This window comes from Lynx canadensis, chromosome C1 (genome assembly GCF_007474595.2).
Source record: "Lynx canadensis isolate LIC74 chromosome C1, mLynCan4.pri.v2, whole genome shotgun sequence".
Classification (NCBI taxonomy): Eukaryota; Metazoa; Chordata; class Mammalia; order Carnivora; family Felidae; genus Lynx; species Lynx canadensis.
Genome location: NC_044310.1, coordinates 78,755,389 through 78,777,267, shown reverse-complemented (window position 1 = coordinate 78,777,267; position 21,879 = coordinate 78,755,389). Strand labels below are relative to the sequence as shown.

At 33.8% G+C, this 21,879-nt stretch overlaps 1 protein-coding gene across 2 annotated transcripts in view; it reads right to left on the bottom strand.

The window, feature by feature from the left end:
* CCDC18 (coiled-coil domain containing 18) overlaps positions 1-21,879 on the bottom strand; it is a 115,798-nt gene that overhangs the window by 15,476 nt on the left and 78,443 nt on the right. For both annotated transcript variants that reach the window (XM_030326761.1, XM_030326762.2), the window contains exons 23-28: positions 19,564-19,680; positions 18,434-18,577; positions 16,737-16,940; positions 13,367-13,504; positions 11,055-11,255; positions 1,460-1,927 (exon numbers count right to left, since the gene is read on the bottom strand). In XM_030326761.1, coding sequence (XP_030182621.1) covers positions 1,460-1,927; positions 11,055-11,255; positions 13,367-13,504; positions 16,737-16,940; positions 18,434-18,577; positions 19,564-19,680 — 1,272 coding nt within the window. The remainder of the gene's footprint in view (positions 1-1,459; positions 1,928-11,054; positions 11,256-13,366; positions 13,505-16,736; positions 16,941-18,433; positions 18,578-19,563; positions 19,681-21,879) is intronic.

Here is a 21,879-nt window from a genome sequence, read left to right as displayed (position 1 = left end):
AGGGTATCTGCCTGAATGGGTTTTTAATACAGACAAAAATGCCTCCAAAGACATTTAGTTTTATGACATGGACCTTCTAGGGTATGGACACTGAAACTAAAGCAAATGGTTGAAGAACAATTGGTATTGTCTAAAATATTTTGAAAGAAATGCAAAAGCAAAAAAAAATAAAATAAAAAAAAATCACCCAGAAATGCTGATGTATTTTCATGAAGTTACACAAAATGTGGCTGCCTCTCCTGCCTCCCCTTCCACCTCCTCCACCCCTCTGCCTCTGCCATCCTTCAGACAGCAATAATAATAATGGCTGTATAATTAATAAATCGAACTGTTGTGTATGTGTATTTTCATGTTAAATAATAATGTATGACAAGAACTGTAAGAGATGTTTCTATGTCATCATCAGCATCATCTAAGTACTGAGCATGTAGAACATCATGTGCAAGATGTATATGGAAGTAGGCAGACTATCCTTACATAGGTATAAGGTAAGTAGTATTTAATATAAACTTAATAATGTGTTAGTTTTCTGTTTTATAACTTTGCTTTCAAATAACATTACCATAGGGTGTGTCCCTCTCTCTAGTAAATGAAGAAGGTTGCAGAGCAGCCCATCATCACAGGTAAGTAGTTTTTTAAAAAAATAGAACACTGTTTCCAACAGTATATAATGAATATGGCTAGAATGAAATTTTATAATGATTCATTAGTGTAGAGGCTAGGCTACCATAAAGCATTCATATTGCTGCTGCTTCCTTATCAATGTATGAATTATTAACCTATAAATAAATATGAATTTTTTTCATATTATCTTTTCATTTTTTATATTTAGTGTTAGTTATACATATATAACACCAACAGTGTTTTGTATAAGACAATATTGATGTGGGTACTGACAGATAATTCATCTTGTAAAACATGATATAACTTACATTATCAGTAAATACAATACAGTACTATAAATGTATTTTCCCTTATGATTTTCTTAACATTTTCTCTAGCTTTATTGTATACATATAACATACAAAATATGTGTTAAACTGTTAGGTTATGAGTAAGGCTTCCAGTAAACCAGCTATTACCAGTTAAGTTTGGGGGGAGTCAAAAGTTATATATGAATTTTTAGCTGCACTGGGGTGTCAGTGCCCCTAACCCCTGCACTGTTCAAGGGTCAAGTTTATTCTAGAGTTCAAAATACTTTCCTAATATGAAATAGACTTAGTACTTTAATGAAATATAAAGATTATATTTAATCATATGTATAGGCTATTTTAATCAAAATTAATTTTCAATGCTAAATTTTCAACCCTACTTATAATGGAATTTTTTGAACTTTCAGTATTTATGTATCACTTAATGGCATGCTTCATTTAAATACATGGATTTTTTTTTTTACAAACAATAAAATGATATTCATTGGAGACAAATTATTATAACTTCTAATGAAAGACATACATACCTGAGGTATACCAGCGCCTGTTTGCATAGAAGACTTTTTTAATAGTCTCACTTCTTTGTTTATATATCTTAGCATTCCACTAAGAGTACTGAAGTCATTACTTTCAGAACTATCATCTTCCATGTCATATGTGAGAGGTTTAAATGAGACTGGCTGGGTATAAATCAGATCCTTCTGGCTTTCTTCTAATGTTGACGACTGTTCTAATTGCATTTTTTTTAAGTCTTGTAGTAATTCTTCAGAAAGATCTTCATTACTACCAGTTTTGACACTAAGGTCACTGGCACTAATTGAGCGACGTAGTTTTCTACACTTGAAAAAAGCTGCATGAGAATGTTTAGCAAATTTTGGATCTTGAATGGCAGGCATAATTTCTGTTGCAGATGTAAGCAGGGCTGGTAGAAACTTGATGTCTTCTGCCCTTTCACGTCCAGAAATTTTGGCTTGTAATCTGGTTAATTCTGATTCCTGTAGAAACATATGTACACAGTAGGTGTTCAATATATTTTCGTTAAATGAATAAATTACTTAAATGATCTCTAAGAATCTATGATTTTTTAAGTCAAGCTTCTGCCCAGAACACAAATTCCTTTCATAACAAACCATGAGAGTTTTCCAAACTCTGTTTAAACCCTTCATTTTGGGAAAATTACCTATGTTCACTTGAAATATGTTAAAACTACACTAAGAAACTCCATGAAAACTAGATTTTCCTTATACAAATGTTACAGTAACAGTATAGGGAACACACAGTAACAGATAGGGAAAACATAATGAAAAAGGAATCCAATTGTATCACTAAAGAAAGCAGCAAACTGTGAGAAGAGAGGGACAGAAAAGAACTACAATAACAAAATGGTGCTAAGTACATACTTATCAATAATTACTTTGAATGTAAATGGAATAAATGCTCCAATCAAAAGCCAGAGTGAAGACTGACACAGAATGGATAAAAAAGCAAGACCTATCTGTATAAGCTGCCTAAAAGATACTCATTTCAGACCAAACAACACATAAAGGTTGAAAGTGAAGGGAGGGAAAAGCATTTATAATGCAAATATAAAAGAAAAGAAAGCCAGGGGAGCAATACTTCTATGGGATAAAACAGACTGTAAAACAATGACTATAACAAGAGACAAAAAAAGGACACTACATAATCATAAAGGGAACAATCCAACAAGAAAATATTAACAATTGTAAGTATTTATGTACCCAATGTGATAGCACCCAAATCCATAAAGTAGTTACTAACAAGCATAAAGGTAGTAACTGATAGTAATGTAGTAATAGAAAACTGAAATTTTTTTTTTAATGTTTTATTTATTTTTGAGAGAGAGAAACAGTGCGAGTGGGGGAGGGGGCAGGGAGAGAGGGAGACAGAATCGGAAGCAGGCTTCAGGCTCTGAACTGGCAGCACAGAGCCCAAAATGGGGCTCGAACCCAAAAATGGTGAGATCATGACCTGAGCCGAAGTCAGACACTCAACCAACTGAGCCACCCAGGCACCCCAGTAGAGGACTTTAATACCCACTTACATCAATGGATAGATCATTCAAACAGAAAATCAACAAGGATGCTAGTTTTGAATGATACACTGGACCAGGTGGATCTAAGATATATTCAGAACACCCCATTCTAAAATAGGATACACATTTTTTTTAAATTTTTTAATGTTTATTTATTTTTGAGAGAGAGAGAGAGACAGAGCATGAGTGGGGAGGGGCAGAGAGAGAGGAGACACAGAATCTAAAGCAGGCTCCAGGCTCTGAGCTGTCATTACAGAGCTTGATGTGGGGCTCGAACCCATGAACCATGAGATTATGACCTGAGCCGACATAGACACTTAACTGACTGAGCCACCCAGGTGCTCCAGGATGCATTCTTTTAGGTGCACAGGGAGCATTCTCCAGAATAGATCACATTAGGCCACAAAACAAGTCTCAAAAGATTGAAAATGATTGAAGTCATACCATGCATCTTTTCTGAACACAATGCTATGAAACTAGAAATCAAACCATAAGAAAATCTGGAAAGAACACAAATACATGGAGGTTAAATAACATGCTATTAAACAATGAATGGGGGAACCAAGAAATCCAGAAGAAATTCTAAAAAAAAATGGGGAAAAATGAAAACGAAAACACAGTGGTCCAAAATCTTTGGGATACAGCAAAGCAGTTCTCAAAATGAAGTTATAGCAATAAGCGCCTACCTCAAGAAGCAAGAAAAATCTCAAATAAACAATCTGCTTACATCTAAAGGAGCTAGAAAAAAAAAGAACAAAACCCAAAGCCAACAGAAGGAAGAAAATAATAAAGATTAAAGCAGAAATAAATAGAAACAAAAAAAAATTGGAAGTGATCAATGAAACAGGAGCTGGTTCTTTGAAAAGATCAACAAAATTGATAAACCTTTCAACAGACCAATAAAAAAAAAATTGAGAGGGAGAGAGAGGATTCAAATAAACATCAGAAATGAAAGAGAAGAAAGAACAGCTGACACCATAGAAATACAAAGGATTATAAGAGAATATTATGAAAAATCATATGCCAACAAACTGGGCAACCTAGAAGAAATGGAGAACTTCCTAGAAACACATAATCTCCAAAAACTCAATCTATAAGAAATAGAAAATTTGAGCAGACTGATTCCCAGTAATCCAATAACTCCAAAAGTCCAGGACAAGATGGCTTCACAGGTGAATTCCACCAAACATTTAAAGAAGAGTTAACACCTCTTCTTTTCAAACTATTCCGAAAAATACAAAAGGAAGGAAAACTTCCAAATTCATTCTATGAAGCCAGCACTACCCTGATACCAAAACCAGACAAAGACACTACAACAAAAGAGAAATACAGGTCCATATCACTGATGAACTTAAGATGCAAAAATCCTCAACAAAATATTAAATACAAACTGAATCTAACAATACATTAAAAAAAAGCATTCACCACGATAAAGTTGGATTTATTCCAGGGATGCAAGGGTGGTTTGTTATTCACAAATAAATGTGATACATATCAACTCTAGAAAGGATAAGAACCATATGATCATTTCAAGAGACAAGGAAAAAGCATTTGACAAAGTACAACATCCATTCATGATAGAAACTCTTAACAAAGTAGGTTTAGAGGGAACATAGCTCAACATAATAAGGGCGATACACCAAAAACTCAAAGCTAACATCATACTCCATGGTGAAAAACTGACAGTGTGTCCCCTAAGACCAGGAACAAGACAAGATGTCCATTCTCAACACCTTTATTCAACACAGTATTGGAAGTCATAGTCATAGTAATGAGATGAGGAATAAAAGTCATCCAAATTAGTAAGAAAGATGTAACTTTAACTATTTGCACATAACAAGATACTATATATAGAAAACGTTAAAGACCATGAAAAACCTACTAAAATTGCTAAATGAATTCAGTAAGGTCATAGAATACAAAAGTCAATATTCAGGAATCCACTGCATTGCTATACACTAATAAAGTAGCAGAAAGAGAAATTAAGAGAACAGTTCCACTTAGAATTGTATGAAAAATAATAAAATGCCTAGGAATAAACTTATCCAAGGAGGTAAAAGACCTGGACTCTGAAAACTATAAATACTGATGAAAGAAAATGAAAATGACGCAAAGAAATGGAAATATAATCCATACTCATGGATTAAAAGAATAACTATTGCTAAAATGTCCACACAATCCAAAGATATCTACAGATTTTATGCAATACTATGAAAATATCAATAGCATTTTTCACTGAACTACAACAAATAATCCTAAAATTTGTATGGAATCAGTAAAGACCCTGAAGAGCCAAAGAAATATGGAAAAAGAACAATAAAACTGGAGGTCTCATAATCTCAGATTTCAAGACATACTACAAAGCTGTAGTATTCAAAACAAGTATGGTACTGGCACACACACACACACACACAAAAACCAAACCCATAGATCAAGTGAACAGAACAGAGAGCCCAGAAATAGATCCAAGGTGCCTGGGTAGCTCAGTTGGTTAAGTATCCGATTCTTGGTTTCAGCTCAGGTCATGATCTCGTGGTTCGTGGGCTTGAGCCCAGCTTCGGGCTCCATGCTGGGCATGGAGCCTGCTTTGGGGATTCTCACTCTCCCAATCTCTCTACTCCTCCCCTGCTCACACTGTCTCTGGAAGGAAGGAAAGCAGGAAGGCAGGCAGAAATATACCCACAATCATATGGTCAATTAATCTTCAGATGAAAGAGGCAATGGGAAAAAGACAGTCTCTTCAACACACAGTGCTGGGATAACTGGACAGCTACATGCAGAAGAATGAAACTGGACTACTTTATAATACCATACACAAATATAAACTCAAAATGGATTAAAGACCTAAATGTGAAACCATAAAAATTCTAGAGGAGAGCACAGGCAGTAATCTTATGACATCAGTTGTGGCACTATTTTTCTAGATATGTCTCCTGAGGCAAGGGAAACAAAAGCAAAAATAAACTATTGGGACCTCATCAAAATAAAAAGCTTCTGCACAGTTAAGGAAACAATCAACAAAACTAAAGGGCAACCTATGAAATGGGAGAAGATACTTACAATGATATATATATCTGACCAAGGGTTAGTATCCAAAATATATAAAGAACTTATACAACACCAAAAAAACAAATAATCCAATTTAAAAATGGGTGGAAGACATTAACAGACATTTCTCCGAAGAGGACATAGAGATGGCTAACAGACACATTGAAAGATGCTCAACATAAATAACCATCAGGGAAATGCAAATCAAAACCACAATGCAGTATCACCTCACAATTATGAGAGTGGCTAAAATCAACAGCACAGTAAACAAGTGTTGGCAAGGATGTGGAGAAAAAGGAACCCTCTTACATTGTTTTTAGGAATGCAAACCAGTGCAGCCACTGTGGAAACAATATGGAGGTTCCTCAAAAAGCCAAAAATAGAACTACACTATGATCCAGCAATTGCACTACTGGGTATTTATCCAAAAATACAAAAACATTAATTCAAAGGGATATATGAACCCCTCTGTTTATTGGAGCATTATTTAAAATAGCCAAAATAAGGAAGCAGCCCAAATGTCCATTGACAGATTAATGGATAAAGAAGATGTGGTATATATTTACAATGGAATACTATTCAGCCATAAATAAGAATGAGATCTTGCCATTTGCAGTGACATAAATGGAGCTAAAGAGTATAATGCTAAGTGAAATAAGTCAGTTAGACAAAGATAAATACCATATGATTACACTCATGTGGAATTTAAGAAACAAATAAACAAGGGGTGCCTGGGTGGCTCAGTTAGTTAAGTGTCCGACTCTTGATTTTGACTCCGGTCATGATCTCGTGCTTTGTAAGATCGAGTCCCCATCTGCTGACAGTGCAGAGCCTGCTTGGGATTCTCTCTCTCCCTCTCTCTTTGCACCTGCCCCCCACTCATGCATGTGCAAGCTCTTTCTCTCTCAAAATAAGTAAACATTTTTTAAAAAAAGAAACTAACAAACAAATAAAATGAGCAAAGGAAAAAAAACAGGAGAGAGATAAACCCAGAAAGACTCTTAACTACACAGAACAAACTGATGGTTATCAGAGGGGAGGTGGGTGGGTAGATAGGTAAAATAGGTGATGGTGATTAAACATGCTCATCACTTGTAATGAGCACAGGGTAATGAATGGAAGTGTTGAATCACTATATTGTATACCTGAAACTAATATGACACTGTATGTTAACTATACTGGAATTTAAAATAAAATTAAAAAAAACATTAAAAATAAATAATATAAAAATATATATATTCCATGTAAATGGATATCAAAATCGTGGAGTAGCTCTACTCACATCAGAAAAAAACAATATTTAAGCCAAAACTGTAACAAGAGACAAAGAATGTCATTATGTAATGATAAAAGGGTCAATCTGAAAGAATATATTACATAAATATTTATGGTCCTAAAAAACATAGAAGCACCTAAATATATAAAGCTAATATTGACAGACCTGAAGGGAGAAAAAGACAGAAATATAATAATAGTAGAAGACTTAAATACCCCATTGTCATCAATGGATAGATAGATCAAGGCAGAAAAATCAATAAGGAAAAACGACTTGAACTACACATAACACCAAATGGACTTAACAGACATTTGTAGAACATTCCATACAAGGCCTATACACATTCTTCTCAGACAAGGAACATTCTCCAAGGGAGACCATGTGGTAGGCCACAATACAAGTCTTACAAGAAAATTGACAATTTACAATTATGTCAGGATTAAAAAAATATGCTACTGAATAGCCAAGAGGCCAGAAAAATTAGAAAAAATTATGTTGAGACAAATGAAAATGGAAATACAACATACCAAAAATTATGGGATACAAAATATGGTATCCCATATGGGATACAGAAAAAATATTTTTAAGAGGTAAGTTAATAGTAATAAACATCTACATTAGGAAACAAGAAAGATCTCAAATAACCTAACTTCATACTTTAAGGAACTAGAAAAATAACAAAGCCCAAAATTAAGAAAAGGGGAAATAATAAAGATCAGAGCAGAAATAGAAACTAAAAAGACAACAGAAAAGATCAATGAAACTGAAAATAGAGGGCTTTTAAAGTGGTAAAAAATATATATACAAATCTTTAGCTAGATTTACCAAGAAAAAAAGGCCCAAATTAATAAAATTTGAAATGAAAGAGGAGACATTTCAACTGCTACCAGAGAAACACAAAGGATCATTAGAGACTGATACAAAGACTTATATACCAACAAACTGGACAACCTAGAAGAAACAAATTCTACCAAGACAATATGAAGAGAATATCTGAACAAACCAATTAATAGTAAGGAAATTGGATCAGTAATCAAAAACTTCCAAAGAAACAAAAGTCCAGGACCAGATGACTTCACTGGCAGATTCTATCAAACATTAAGGAAGAATTAATTCCAACCCTTCTTAAACTCTTCTAAAAAACAGAAGAGGGAACCCTTCCAAACTCATTTTATGAAGCCAGTGTTACCCTGATGGGAAGCCACAAGAAAAGTGGCCAGTATGCTTGATGAACATAGATACAAAATTCCTCAACAAAATAGCAGAAAAGCCAAATTCCACAATACATTATTAAAAGGATCATACACCATGATCACATGGGATTAATTCCATAGATGCAAGGATGGTTCACTATCTACAAAAAAAACAAAATAAAAATAAAAATCAGTGTGATACACCACATTAACAAAATGAAGGATAAAAATCTTTAAATCATCTCAGTAGATGCAGAGAAAGCATCTGACACAATTCAACATCCTGTAAGACCAGCAGCAAGAAAAGAATACCCACTCACCACTTTTATTCAACACAGTACTGGAAGTCCTACCCAGAGCAATTAATCAAGAAAAAGACATAAAAGTATCCAAGTTGGAAAGAAGTAAAGCTGTCTATATTTGCAGATGACATAATATATATAGAAAACACTAAAAACTATCAAAAAATTGTTAGAATGAATGAATTCACTGAAGTTGCAGGATACAAAATAAATATACTACCCAAAGCAATCTACAGATTCAATTCAATCCCCATTAAAATTCCATCAAAAAGGCATTATTCAAAGAAATATCAACAAACAATCCTAAAATCTGTATGAAAACGAAAAAGACCTCAAATATCTAAAGTAATCTTCAGAAAAAAGAAGGAAGCTGGAAGCATCACATTATCTCATTACAAACTACAGTAATAAAAACAATGTGGTACTGGTACAGAAATGGACACATAGATCAAGGAACAGACCAGATAGTCCAGGAATAAGTCCATGCATATATAGCAAATTAATTTGTGACAAAGAAGCCAAGAATATACAATAAAGGATAGTATCTGTATAAACAGTGCTGGGAAAACTGGACAGATAGAAAATGATGAAACTGTATCACTATCTTATACCATACACAAAAATCAACTCTACATGGATGAAAGACTTAAATTTATGATCTGAAACCATAAATCTTCCAGAAGAAAACAGAGGGCTAAGGTACCTGACATCAAGTTGGCAATAAATTTTTGGATATGACATAAAAGCAAGGGCACTGAAATCAAATATAAGCAACTAAAAAGCTTCTGCACAGCAGTGTAAACTATCAATAAAATGAAAAGGCAGCCTACAGAATGGGAGAAAATATTTGCAAATCATGTATGTGATAAGGGGTGAATGCCTGAGATATATAAAGAACTCATATAACTCAAACCCAAACAATCCAAATTAAAAATCGGCAGAGAAACTGAACACATATTTTTCCAAATAACACATACAGATAGGCAAAGGGTATGTGAAAAGGTGCTCAACATCACTAGTCATCAGGGAAATGCAAATCGAAACCACAATGAGATATTACATCATACTTGTCTGAATGGCTAGTATCAAAACAAAACAAAACAAACCCAAGAGATAACAAGTATTGGTGTGGGTGTGCAGATAGGGAACCCTTGTCCACTGTTGGTGGAATGTAAATTGCACAGCCACTATGGAAAACAGTATGGAGGTTCCTCAAAAATTAAAAACAGAAATACCACATGATCCTGCAACACCAGTTTGGGGTATATACTCAAAAGGAATTAATACAGGATATCAAGGGGCGCCTGGGTGGCGCAGTCGGTTAAGCGTCCGACTTCAGCCAGGTCACGATCTCGCGGTCCGCGAGTTCGAGCCCCGCGTCCGGCTCTGGGCTGATGGCTCAGAGCCTGGAGCCTGTTTCCGATTCTGTGTCTCCCTCTCTCTCTGCCCCTCCCCCGTTCATGCTCTGTCTCTCTCTGTCCCAAAAATAAATAAACGTTGAAAAAAAAAATTAAAAAAAAAAATACAGGATATCAAAAAGATACATGTATTCCCAAGTTCAGTGATGGCATTATTTCCAACAGCCAAGATAAGCAAAAAACCAAAGTGTTTATCAATAGATAAATGTATAAAGAAGATATGGTATCTATATACATACAATGAATATTATTCAGCCATGAGAAAGGACATCTTGCTATTTGTGACAACATGAAAAGACCCTGAGAGCATTATGTTAAGTGAAATAAAACAGAAAAGACAAATAGTTCATGGAATCATTTTATATGTACTGTTAAAAAAAAAAGTCAAATTCATAAAAACAGCAGGTAGAAAAGGGTTTGCTGGGCAGTGAGGGAAAGAGAGGTTAGTAAAACAGTAAAACCTTTTAGCTAAAAGACAATAAGGTTTGAAGATATAATGCATAACATGGTGACTACAGTTGGTAATACTGTATTATATGACTGAAATTTGCTAGGAGAGTAGAACATAAATGTTCTTACCAAAAAAAATAGAAATAAATTTTTAAAAATTTAAGTTTGTGTTTGAACATTTATAAATTATTTCTCCTATAGTAATCTGATAATCATCATATTCATAATCCCTACATCCAATGTCTTCTAAATAAAATGCTTTTTATTCAAACTGGTCAACATTTGGTCATATTTTCCTTTATAAACTACAAGGATGGGAAAAATAAGTCATAAATTCACTTTTTCATTTATGTGTTTTATGTACTTTTATATGTTTACTTACTTTAATAAGTAATGCTTCATTTGTAGCTTCAATTACTTCATTCCTGTCTTGGACTTGTTGATGCAAATTGCTTACAGTATCCTGAGCTTCTTCTAATTCCAGTTTTGCCTTCTCTAACTGTTCATTTAGTTGCTGAACAGAAGTCTTTTGAGAGTCAGCAGAAATCTTCCACTTTGCATGGTTCTCTTGATGTGAAATCATCTACACAGCCCCAAAATTGAAAAAGAAAAGAATTAAGTAGGGTGGAGTTGGTTTCAAAAACATTCTAATACTTTCCACTTCCACTTAAACTAAAGTAAATTCTGTTTATAGGAACAAACATCTGATTTCTCAACAAATAACCCATGAGAGGAAAAAAGGGGGAGAAGAAACCTATAGTCTTAAATTTACCTAAGAACAGTGAACCAAAGACCATGGTCTGTTTTTTGATCCTGATTTGAACCAATTAACTATATAGACATTTTTGAGACAACTGGGAAAATCCGAACAATGAGCGGGTATTTGATAATATTAACGGATGATTGTCAATTTTTAGGTGTGATAATAGTATTGTGGCTAGGTTTCTTAAAAATAGACCTTATCTTTTAGAGACACCTATTGAAATGTTTATTGATGAAATAATGATGTCTGGGATTTGCTTCAAAAGAGAATGAGATGTGGAGGAAAGGGAGTGAGGTTAAAGATACAGTGATCATATTTCCCAGTTTGCTTAGGACTGACTGAGTTTTATGCCTGGTGTCCTGGTGTAGTTGCACCCCTTTTCATTCTCAAAAGTGTTCCCTTTTAAAAAGAAATGGTCAATATACTTATAGATGAAATCGCATTAGCCACAAGTTGATAATTGCTAAAGTTGAATAATAAATATAGGAGGATTTATACCATTCTTTCAAAATTTTCCAAAATAAAAACTTAAAAAAAATCTAATTCTTATCAAAAATATCAGGGGTTTTGCAATTAAATGACTTGTGACAATTCTGAAACCTGTAATTTTTTAAATGCTGTTAAAAATTATTGATCCTTTATACTGGTACTTTAATGACATACTCCTTCATTTTTATAATCAAACAACATATATGCTTTAAAAATAAATCTCTGTCAAGTGTCAAAGAGAATAAAAACATTACAAATTCTTATTTTTATATCATACGTATAAAACATTAGTAGCAAATACTAAATAGCAATAGTAGAACCAATTTTTACAATTCATTTTTTGTATTCCCTGCTTATAATTAATTTCAGAGGGCTTACAAAACTTAAAGTAAAAAACTGGATAATAAATAAAAGTAGAACAGAGACCACATAATAAAAGTGTAAAGAGTAGTTGCTGGTAAACAGTTGAGCTGGACTAGTTATTACCGAAGGTCACTTAGTTGAGTAACTAATATTTATTAAATAATTATACTGAATCCAACAGGATTCCATTTGTCTCTAAAGACCAAGGGTTGGAATCCCTTAGCCTGGGACTAGATTCAGTTTGCAAATGTGTTTTGTTTGGCAGACACCATGTTTTTAAAGAGATCTGAATCTAAACCCTTTAAGCAAGGCGTGGCGACTTCAAGCTCCACCAATCCCTCACAAAGATGGTCCCAAACTCCTCTGAAAGGAGTTTAATATGAACGTATTTGTAATCCTTGTTATATAGAAAAATGCTTTACTAGAACTCTGTAAGTTATTTAGGTCTAAAATACACATTTTGTATATCCTCAAATGTAGTTTTTAAATAGATAAGAAATGCTATTCTAATTGATAACAGTGCTCATTTGTATAAAGGTTCAGGACATACTCGTAGATAAAAAGTATGAGGTTCTAATTTTGCCTTTCTAACTTACTATCACAACAAATGTTGGACATTGCAAAGCATTACAGATTCATATCACATGAAACTGCTTATGTTGTTTACTAAATACCTCCAGTTTGCTTTTTCCAGTTAGTTTTGGCAAGTGCTATATTATGACTGATTATGATGAAGATGATGATGAGACAGGCTCTGGTCTCAGAACTTTATATTCATTTAATCTTCAACACAGTTCTATGAGGTACATTACATTATTATACCCATTTCAGACAGAGAGGTTAATTACTCAAGGTCACGTAAGTGCTAAGTGATGAGCTAAGATTTGGAACCAGGCTGCCTGCCTAAAGAATTTAAGCTCTTAACTCCACAGTGTATGTGAAGTTATATTAAGCTACCAGAAATGAAGACCACAATGAATTATTCTATAATGAATACTCAGAAGTTAGACTTCTACTTTTGTTCAGATAGGTCAACCCACTTTAGCAGACAGTACTAGAACGAATTACATCTTCTTTACCTCCAGATGATAAGCTTCTTTGAGAGATTCTACTTCTGCTGACAATTTCTTGATTTCTGCTTGCATTCTTGCTTCTAAATGAGCTTCACGTACTTGAGAAGCCCCTAATTCTTCAGCTAAATGGTTTCCATGAGCTTCCTTAAAAATTACATATTAAGGAAAAGTTATTTCACTTGTTTATTTGGTTATTAAAACTAAACCAATAGTGTGTACCTGTGGAAGTACTTCACTCTTTTATAATACTATATAAACACTCATATACAAAGTTAACATTAAATGGTATACTTTAAAATCTAGACATTTAAGAGACTATGAATGGGACTGTATTAGTGTATTGTTTATCATAATGTAATAGAAGTTCACTAACCAATGTATTCTGTAAAGCAAATTAATAACCACAGCATGCTGAACTTTGGCAGGTAACAGTTTACTCTAAGGTCTGCCTATGCATTTTGTTCACCAGATGCACTGTTTGCTTATCAAGAGTCAGTTGTGTATTTATCCAAACCTATTTATGCTAGTTTTGCTTAGGATTCTAATTATGCAATTTTAATATATATTATGTATGAACACTGAGGAAATACACAAGCAAAAAGAAAGTTTTTATTTAAAAGAAAGTTCTATGCTTTGAGACAGGTCAGTGAATGAGTCACAAACATTTTTTACCCAATTAGAAGCAGTCAAAATAGTTGTAAAATATTATGGGAAACTCCACGTAAAATATAAGAGATGTTATACTCTAACTGATTTACAAATGTCTTTTAATTCTTCTTCTCCTTTAAATAAACCAAAATTGGAAACAATAGATGATCAAACAGGAATATAGTTAATGAAAAATGGCTAGGTGGAATTCTAAGCAAAGACCCTGCCCACACATAAAAAAAACAAGATTTTGTCCTAACTTAAAAGATCTACAATATCTAAAAGAATATATATTTAGAGTTCTGAGTTGAAGTATTTTAAACTGTCAATTTAACAAATCAAAACTACAATGAGATATCACCTCACACCTGTCAGAATGGCTAAAACTGACAACACAGGAAACAACAGATGTTCGGGAGGATACAGAGTAAAGGGAAACCCTCTTGTACTGTTGATGGGAATGCAAACTGGTACAGCCACTCTGGAAAACAGTATGGAGGTTCCTTAAAAAGTTAAAAATAGAACTACCCTATGATCCAGCAATTGCACTACTAGGTATTTATCCAAAGGATAAAAAAATATTTCAAAAAAAATTTTTTAATGTTTATATATGAGAGAGAGTGAGCGAGCACAAGAGGCAGAGTGGCAGAGAGAGGGAGACACAGAATCCAAAGCAGGTTCCAGGCTCCGAGCTGTCAGCACAGAGCCTGATGCAGGGCTCAAATCCAACAACAGTGAGATCATGACCTGAGCCAAAGTCGGATGCTCAACCGACTGAGCCACCCAGGAGCCCCTAAAAATATTAATTCAAATGGATACATGCACCCTGATGTTTATAGCAGCATTATCAACAATAGGTAAATTATGGGAAGAGCCCAAATGTCCATCAACTGATGAATTGATTAAAAAAGAAGTGGCATATCGGGTGCCTGCGTGGCTCAGTCATTTAAGCATCTGACTCTTGGTTTTGGCTCAAGTCATGATTTCACAGTTTGTGGGTTCGAGCCCCACATTAGGCTTTGCATCGGCCATGTGGAGCCTGCTTGGGATTTTCTCCCTCTCTCTTTGCCCCTCCCCTGCTCTGTCTCTGTCTCTCTCAAATTAAGTAAATAGAAACTTTTAAAAAAGTGGTGGTACACACACACAAACACACACACACACACACACACACACACACACACACACACAGTGGAATATTACTCAGCCATCAGAAAGAATGAAATCTTGCCACTTGCAGTGATGTGGATGGAGCTAGAAAGCATCATGCTAAGTAAGTCACAGAAAGACAAATACCATATGATTTCACTCAAATGTGGAATTTAAGTAATAAACAAATACGGGAGGGAAAAAAGAGAAGCAAACCAAGAAACAGACTCTTAACTATAGAGAAGAAACTGATGGCTACCAGAGGGAAGACAGGCAGGAGAATGGGTGAAAAAGGTGATGGGGATGAAGGAGGGCACTTGTGATGAGCACTGGGTGTTGTATGTAAGTGATGAGTCACTAAATTCTACACCTGAGACTAATATTACACTGTATGTTAACTAGCTGGAATTAAAAAAAAAAAACTTGAAAAATAAAATAAAAACTTGAAAAGAAACTGTCATTTTAAATAATTCCCCACTTTCATTCACTTTTTTGATTAACTGAGCTTACTTTATCACATCAAATCAATTGTACTATAGATACTACAGATAAAGACAAAGATGAGATAAAAGTAGAGAGCTCCCCTTTTCCTAGGAGTCTCCCAAATGCCCAACATATTCTAATAAAAATTCCTTATATATTCTTTATTAGTCCAAGCAGAAATGTGAATAAAAACATTAAGTTTACCAAAATTAAATGTAAAGATACTTTAATGTAATTCCTGTATTAGTAACCATAATAAAAAGCATAAAACAGGAACATTACTGAAATACCAATAAACACATTTTTCTCAAAGTCCAAGTAATTAACCCAAGCATAACAATCCAAGTATTAAAAAAAAAATTTTTTTTTAATGTTTGTTTATTTTTGAGAGAGAGACAGAGTGTGAGTGGGGGAGGGGCGAGAGAGAGGAAGACACAGAATCCGAAGCAGGCTCCAGGCTCTGAGCTGTCAGCACAGAGTCCGTTGCAGGGCTCAAACTCACCTACTGTGAGATCATGACCTGAGCTGAAGTTGGACACTTAACTGAATGAGCCACCCAGGCGCCCTCCAAGTATTTTTAAGCAAAGTTATTAACCTTCTACCAAATACAATTTATATTATAGTTCTTGTTATTAAAAGCACTTTCTCTCCATAAGGATTCTGAACTATAGGTTTCATAACAGTTATAAATTTAGATTGTCAGTTTCACTTATAAGAGTGGCTACAAATGTAAAAATTTTACTCAAAAAAGATTAGCTTTATTATTTTTTCAAATGACAGCTTAAACTCACTTGAAAATCTAAAAATACTTTGTAACTCAATTTATTGAAAACTAGTTTGGCTAAAACTCAGTTCTGAAGGACTTCCTAGTTAGTTATATTACAAAGCTATGCTAAATATAACATTTTCCTTAAAATATTAGTAAAATATACATAACATAAAATTTATCACTTTAACCAGTTTTAAGTGTCAAATTCAGTAGCATTAAGTACATTCAGTGTGTGCAACACAGTTACTATAATCTACAACTTAGAAAAAAGTAAATGTTAAAACTTTTTAAGATTTTTAGTAAGGTAAAATTATTTAGAATAGGGATTACTTTTTCTTTAGAGAGTTGCTTTACTTCCTCCAATTCACTTGAGAGCCTTTCTACTTCTCTCTGTGCTTGGACTTGTTGACGACGAGCCTCCACCAATTCTGTATGAGAATTCTGCATCTGCTCCCGAGTTAACCTCAATTCTTGCTCCAAATCTATGGCATCCTTGTACTGAGTTGCAATATACTGTTCCTGCTCTTTCATAACCTGAAATACACAAGATATTTGTAGCTTTCAAAATGAAATGATATAGATAACCTATTTCTTACTCTGATTTCTCTTTTAATAAGTGATTTCCCCATCCCAACTTGATCTCTATAAAATTTAACACACAATGAATATCAGTTTCTATGAAATTGATACTTAGAAAATGTTTTTCTTCCTTTTTATTTTTTTAAAAAATTGTTTATTTATTTATTTTTGAGAGAGACAGAGATAGCGCGAGTGGGGGAGAGGCAGATAGAGAGGGAGAGAGAGAATCCCAAGCAGACTCCACATCAGCCTGACAATGGGGGGCTTAAACCCACGAAACCATGAGATCATGACCTGAGCCGAATCTAAGAGTCAGATGCTTAACTGACTTAGCCACCCAGGTGCCTCTTCCTTTTTAATGATAAGAAAATGACAAAATACTATTAATAAATCTGGGATAAATGGTATATTTTGCATGACTAATATGTAAGCTGTATAATCCTTAATCATTATGAATATAACATGGCAGAATACACAATAATATAAAGTAAAAAAACAAACTAATATGTGATATCCATTTCACAGATGGAGAATATATTGGCATGAATAACCAAAACCCACCATTAATCTACATGGGTTAAGGTCTTTTCTGTAAAAGTATCTGTCTGCACACAGATAAACACAATGAAGATCTATATATGAAGTTTTAAAGTTGAGTATACTATTTAAAGGCAAAAAAAAGTAACACCCATGAGAGCTCTTAGAAGCAAATTCAGTTTTGGGATGCCTGGGTGGCTTAGTCAGCTGAGTGTCTGACTTTGACTCAGGTCGTGATTTCATGGTTGGTGAGTTTGAGCCCTGCACCAAACTTGCTGCTGTCAGCACAGAGTCACTTTGGATCCTCTGTCCACTCTCCACCCCTCTCCCATCCATGCGCACGCTCTTTCTCTCAAAAATAAACAAACATTTAAAAAACAAACAAATTAAAAGAAGCAAATTCACTTTTTAAAAAGGCAAGTGGGTGGAATTCCCCATTCAGCACACATGCAAACTGATAATATGAAGTCATCAAATTTCACCTGGCAACTAACTCAATGTGTTTAGTCTCAATAATGTACAGTTATTATCTGTTCATTCATTCGCTGGATGGAATTCATCAAGGATAAATGAGTGTATCTTGATATCTGTATCTCCAGCTCTACTACACAGTAGGTTCTCAATAAATATTTGTTGACCAAGTGAACACATACTGTGAATTCATTATGTGAGAGATACTATGACAATGCCTATAGGCAATATAAATAGGATGATGCCCTTGCCTATAATTGGAACATCAGAATAAATATTTAAAAAAGATCAAAGAAACTAGTATCTGACACAAATAATTAGCCCCAAAATACTTATGGCACAGCTTCTATATATTAAAACCAACCAGTTTAAAACATTAAGATTTATATCGCTCTTCAGATAATATTAGTATGTTTCTTAGGAAGAGATAATTTGCTTACACTTTCCATTTCTTTCATCTTTTGTTGTGTTCGTTCATTTTCTTTTTTCAGTTGACTTATCTCCTGTTCATTTTGTAGTGTTATAAACTCTTTTTCTCGAAGCTGTTCTTTGGCATTTTGCAATTTTTCATTCAAACTTTCTATCTGAATTTTAAAAAGAGTAATGTTAATGTAACTAAGGAAAAATAATTTTTAAATCATAATTGCAATCCAAGTAAGTCAAGCTTTAAACACATAAATCCAAAGTAGCCAATATAAAAATGTGTTTTTCTTAATGCCATTATAACTTAGACATTAACATCAGGATTCTTGTGCTTAATAAGAAGCTTCTTTGTATACCTGAAACACACAAGAGATGGAAGTCTCAATCACATTTGTGTAAGAAAGGAAAATTAGGGTACATTAAAGCAACAAGTGTTATATGGTCTTACAAATAGTTTTATAGCTAATATGTTTAAGAGGTAAAAAAACTCTAGTTAGTGAAAATAAAATCCCCTTCCCACTGTGTTCCTTCCTTAAAGGTAACCAAAGAAGAGAATTACTTGCAAATCCTTCCAGAGATATTTTATACATATTCAAACACGCACACGTGAGGATAAATACGTGGACATACTGATATGAGAAAACCTATATTTGAAATAACATTAAGAGGGTCATCGGGCAAGGGAGTGAGGAAAATGAGGAAATGTTGGTCAAAGTGTACAAGATTTCAGTCATGCAGGATGAGTAAGTTCTGTAAATCTAATGTACAGCACAGTGATTATAATTAGTAATACTGTATTTGTATACTTGAAAGTTGCCAAGAGAATAGATATTGAGCGTTCTCAACAAAAATAAATAATTATAATAACTGAGGTGATGGACATGTTAATTATTACACAGAGTATATGTATAGGAAAACATGTTGTATACCGCAAATATATGCAATTTTTGTCATATGTCAATAAAGCTGGAGAAAAAGTTAAAATGAGAAAAATGAATTAAAGTAGTATGTACAAGATAATTAAAATTATGTAGTATTTTTATTGTATGTATTCTACTTAAAAGCCACATTATGTGAACAACAGATGCTTACAGTTATGGAGTTATTTTTTAAAACAATTTAAAATATGTAATTTTAACTAATTTACCTGTTTGTTGCATTCTTTAAGTTCCAATTCTGATTTCTCAAGAGTACCCTCTAATTTAATTATTTTCTGCTCCATTTCTCCCCTGTGCTCACGAATAGTCATATCCAAATGTGTAACCTAAATACAAAAGTAGCCTGCATCAATAATTTATTTGTTTTTATTGCTAAGTAGCATTCTATGGTATTCCATGGTGGTACCATCATTTAACCATTCACTTACTGATGGGCATTTCAATTATTTTCTATTTTGGGCTGTTACTAATAAATGCACTGTGAACATTTGTGTATATAGGTTTTTTGTGAACACATGTTTTCATTTCTCTGAGACAAATGCCTAAGAATGTAACTGTTGGGTTGTAAGGTAAGAACATGTTTAGTACTGTAAAAAAACCTGCTATCTAGACTCTATCCAGAGAGGCTGTACCATTTTACATTACAACCAGCAATGAATAAGTAATCCAGTTTCTCTTCATCGTCACCAGCTTGGTGTTATCCCTACTTTTTATTTTAGCCATTTGGCAAAGAGTGTGGCAATATCACATTGTGATTTCAACAAAATGGACATCAATGTCTTTTCATGTCTTTGGCTTATTGTTTTTAAAATTTTTATGCTTATTTATTTCTTTTTTGAGAGAGGGAGGGGCAGAGAGAATCCCAAGCAGGTTCTGCACTGTCAGCGCAGAAACAGATGTAGGGCTCAGACTCATGAAACCTGAGATCATGAGCTGAGCTGAAACCAAGAGTCGGACATTCAACTGACACCACCCAGGCACCGCAGGGTTATTTTTTTTAATTGGATTGTTTACTTTTTTACCACTGAGCTTTGAGATGAGAGTATATATCCTATGTATGAGTCCTTTGTCAGATATGTGATTTACAAATATTTTTTCCTGTCTATTCCTTATCACCCTCTTAACAAGGTCTTCTGCAGAATAAATTTTTAATTTTGAAAAAAAAACCATTAAACTATTACTCAATTATTCTAATGTGAAAAATTGTGTGCTTGGAATGTGTTTTAAAATTGTTTACAGTGTGGGGGGCACGTGGGTGGTTCAGTTAATTAAGCAACCAACTTTGGCTCAGGTCACGATCTCATGGTTTGTGAGATCGTGCCACATATCAGGCTCTTTGCTGATGGCTCAAAGCCTGGAGCCTGCTTCAGATTCTGTGTCTCCCACTCTCTTTATCCCTCCCCTGCCCATGCTCTCTCTCAAAATTAAATAAACATTAAAAAAATTTTTTTAACTCTTTATAGTGGGTGTAACTGAAACATAAACTCAGCTCAAATTATTTTTAAAAATGAGAAAAACATTCATTGCTTATGAATACTGAATCTTGAGTTTCATATATATTATACAAACTTAAAAAATTCAACTATGTTCATAAATGACAAATAAAATGATTTAGACTTCATTTTATGCGAGATAAAAGCTGCTAAATACAACATAACAAAAATTGTGGAATGCAGCAAAAGAAGTACTTGGAGGAAAATGTAGAGCACTGAATGCATATATTAGAAAAGAAGAAAGATCTAAAATCAATCATTTAAGTTTCCAATTTGGGAAACTAGGAAAAGCAGAGCAAATTAAATCCAAAGTAAGCAGAAGAAAAGAAATAATAAAAATTAAAGCAGACATCAGTAAAATTAGAATTAGGAAATCAACAGAGAAAATCAACAAAACCAAAAGCTGAGTTGTGAAAAGATCAATAAAATCAATATGCCTCCAGCCAGGATAACTAAGAAAAAAAGAAAGATGACACAAATTACTAATATCACAAATGAAAGAGAACACATTACAGTAACTCTCATGGACATTAAAAGGATAATAAGGAATATTACAACAACTCTCTGACCACAAATTTAATAAAACTAGATGAAACAGACCAATTACTTGGAAGACAGAATCTGCCAAAACTCAAACAAGAAGAGATAATCTGAATAAGCCTATATCTATTAAAGAAATTAATGATAAATAACTTTCCCATACAGAAAGCAGCAGGTCCTGGTGGGTTCACTGGTGAATTCTACTGAACATCTAAGAAAGAAATTATACCAATTTTCTACAGTCCAATTCAGAAGACAGAAGCAGAGGAAATAATTCTGAACTCATTCTATGAGGCCAGTATTACCCTAATACCCAAACCAGACAAAGACATTTTAACACACATTCAACACATGGTAAAAACCCTCAGTGAACTAGAAATGAAGGAAAATTTCATTAACTTAATAAAGAATATCTACAGAAAAACAACAGCTAGAATCATACTTAATGGTGAGAAATTCAAAGCCTTCCCACTAAGATCAGATACAAGGCGA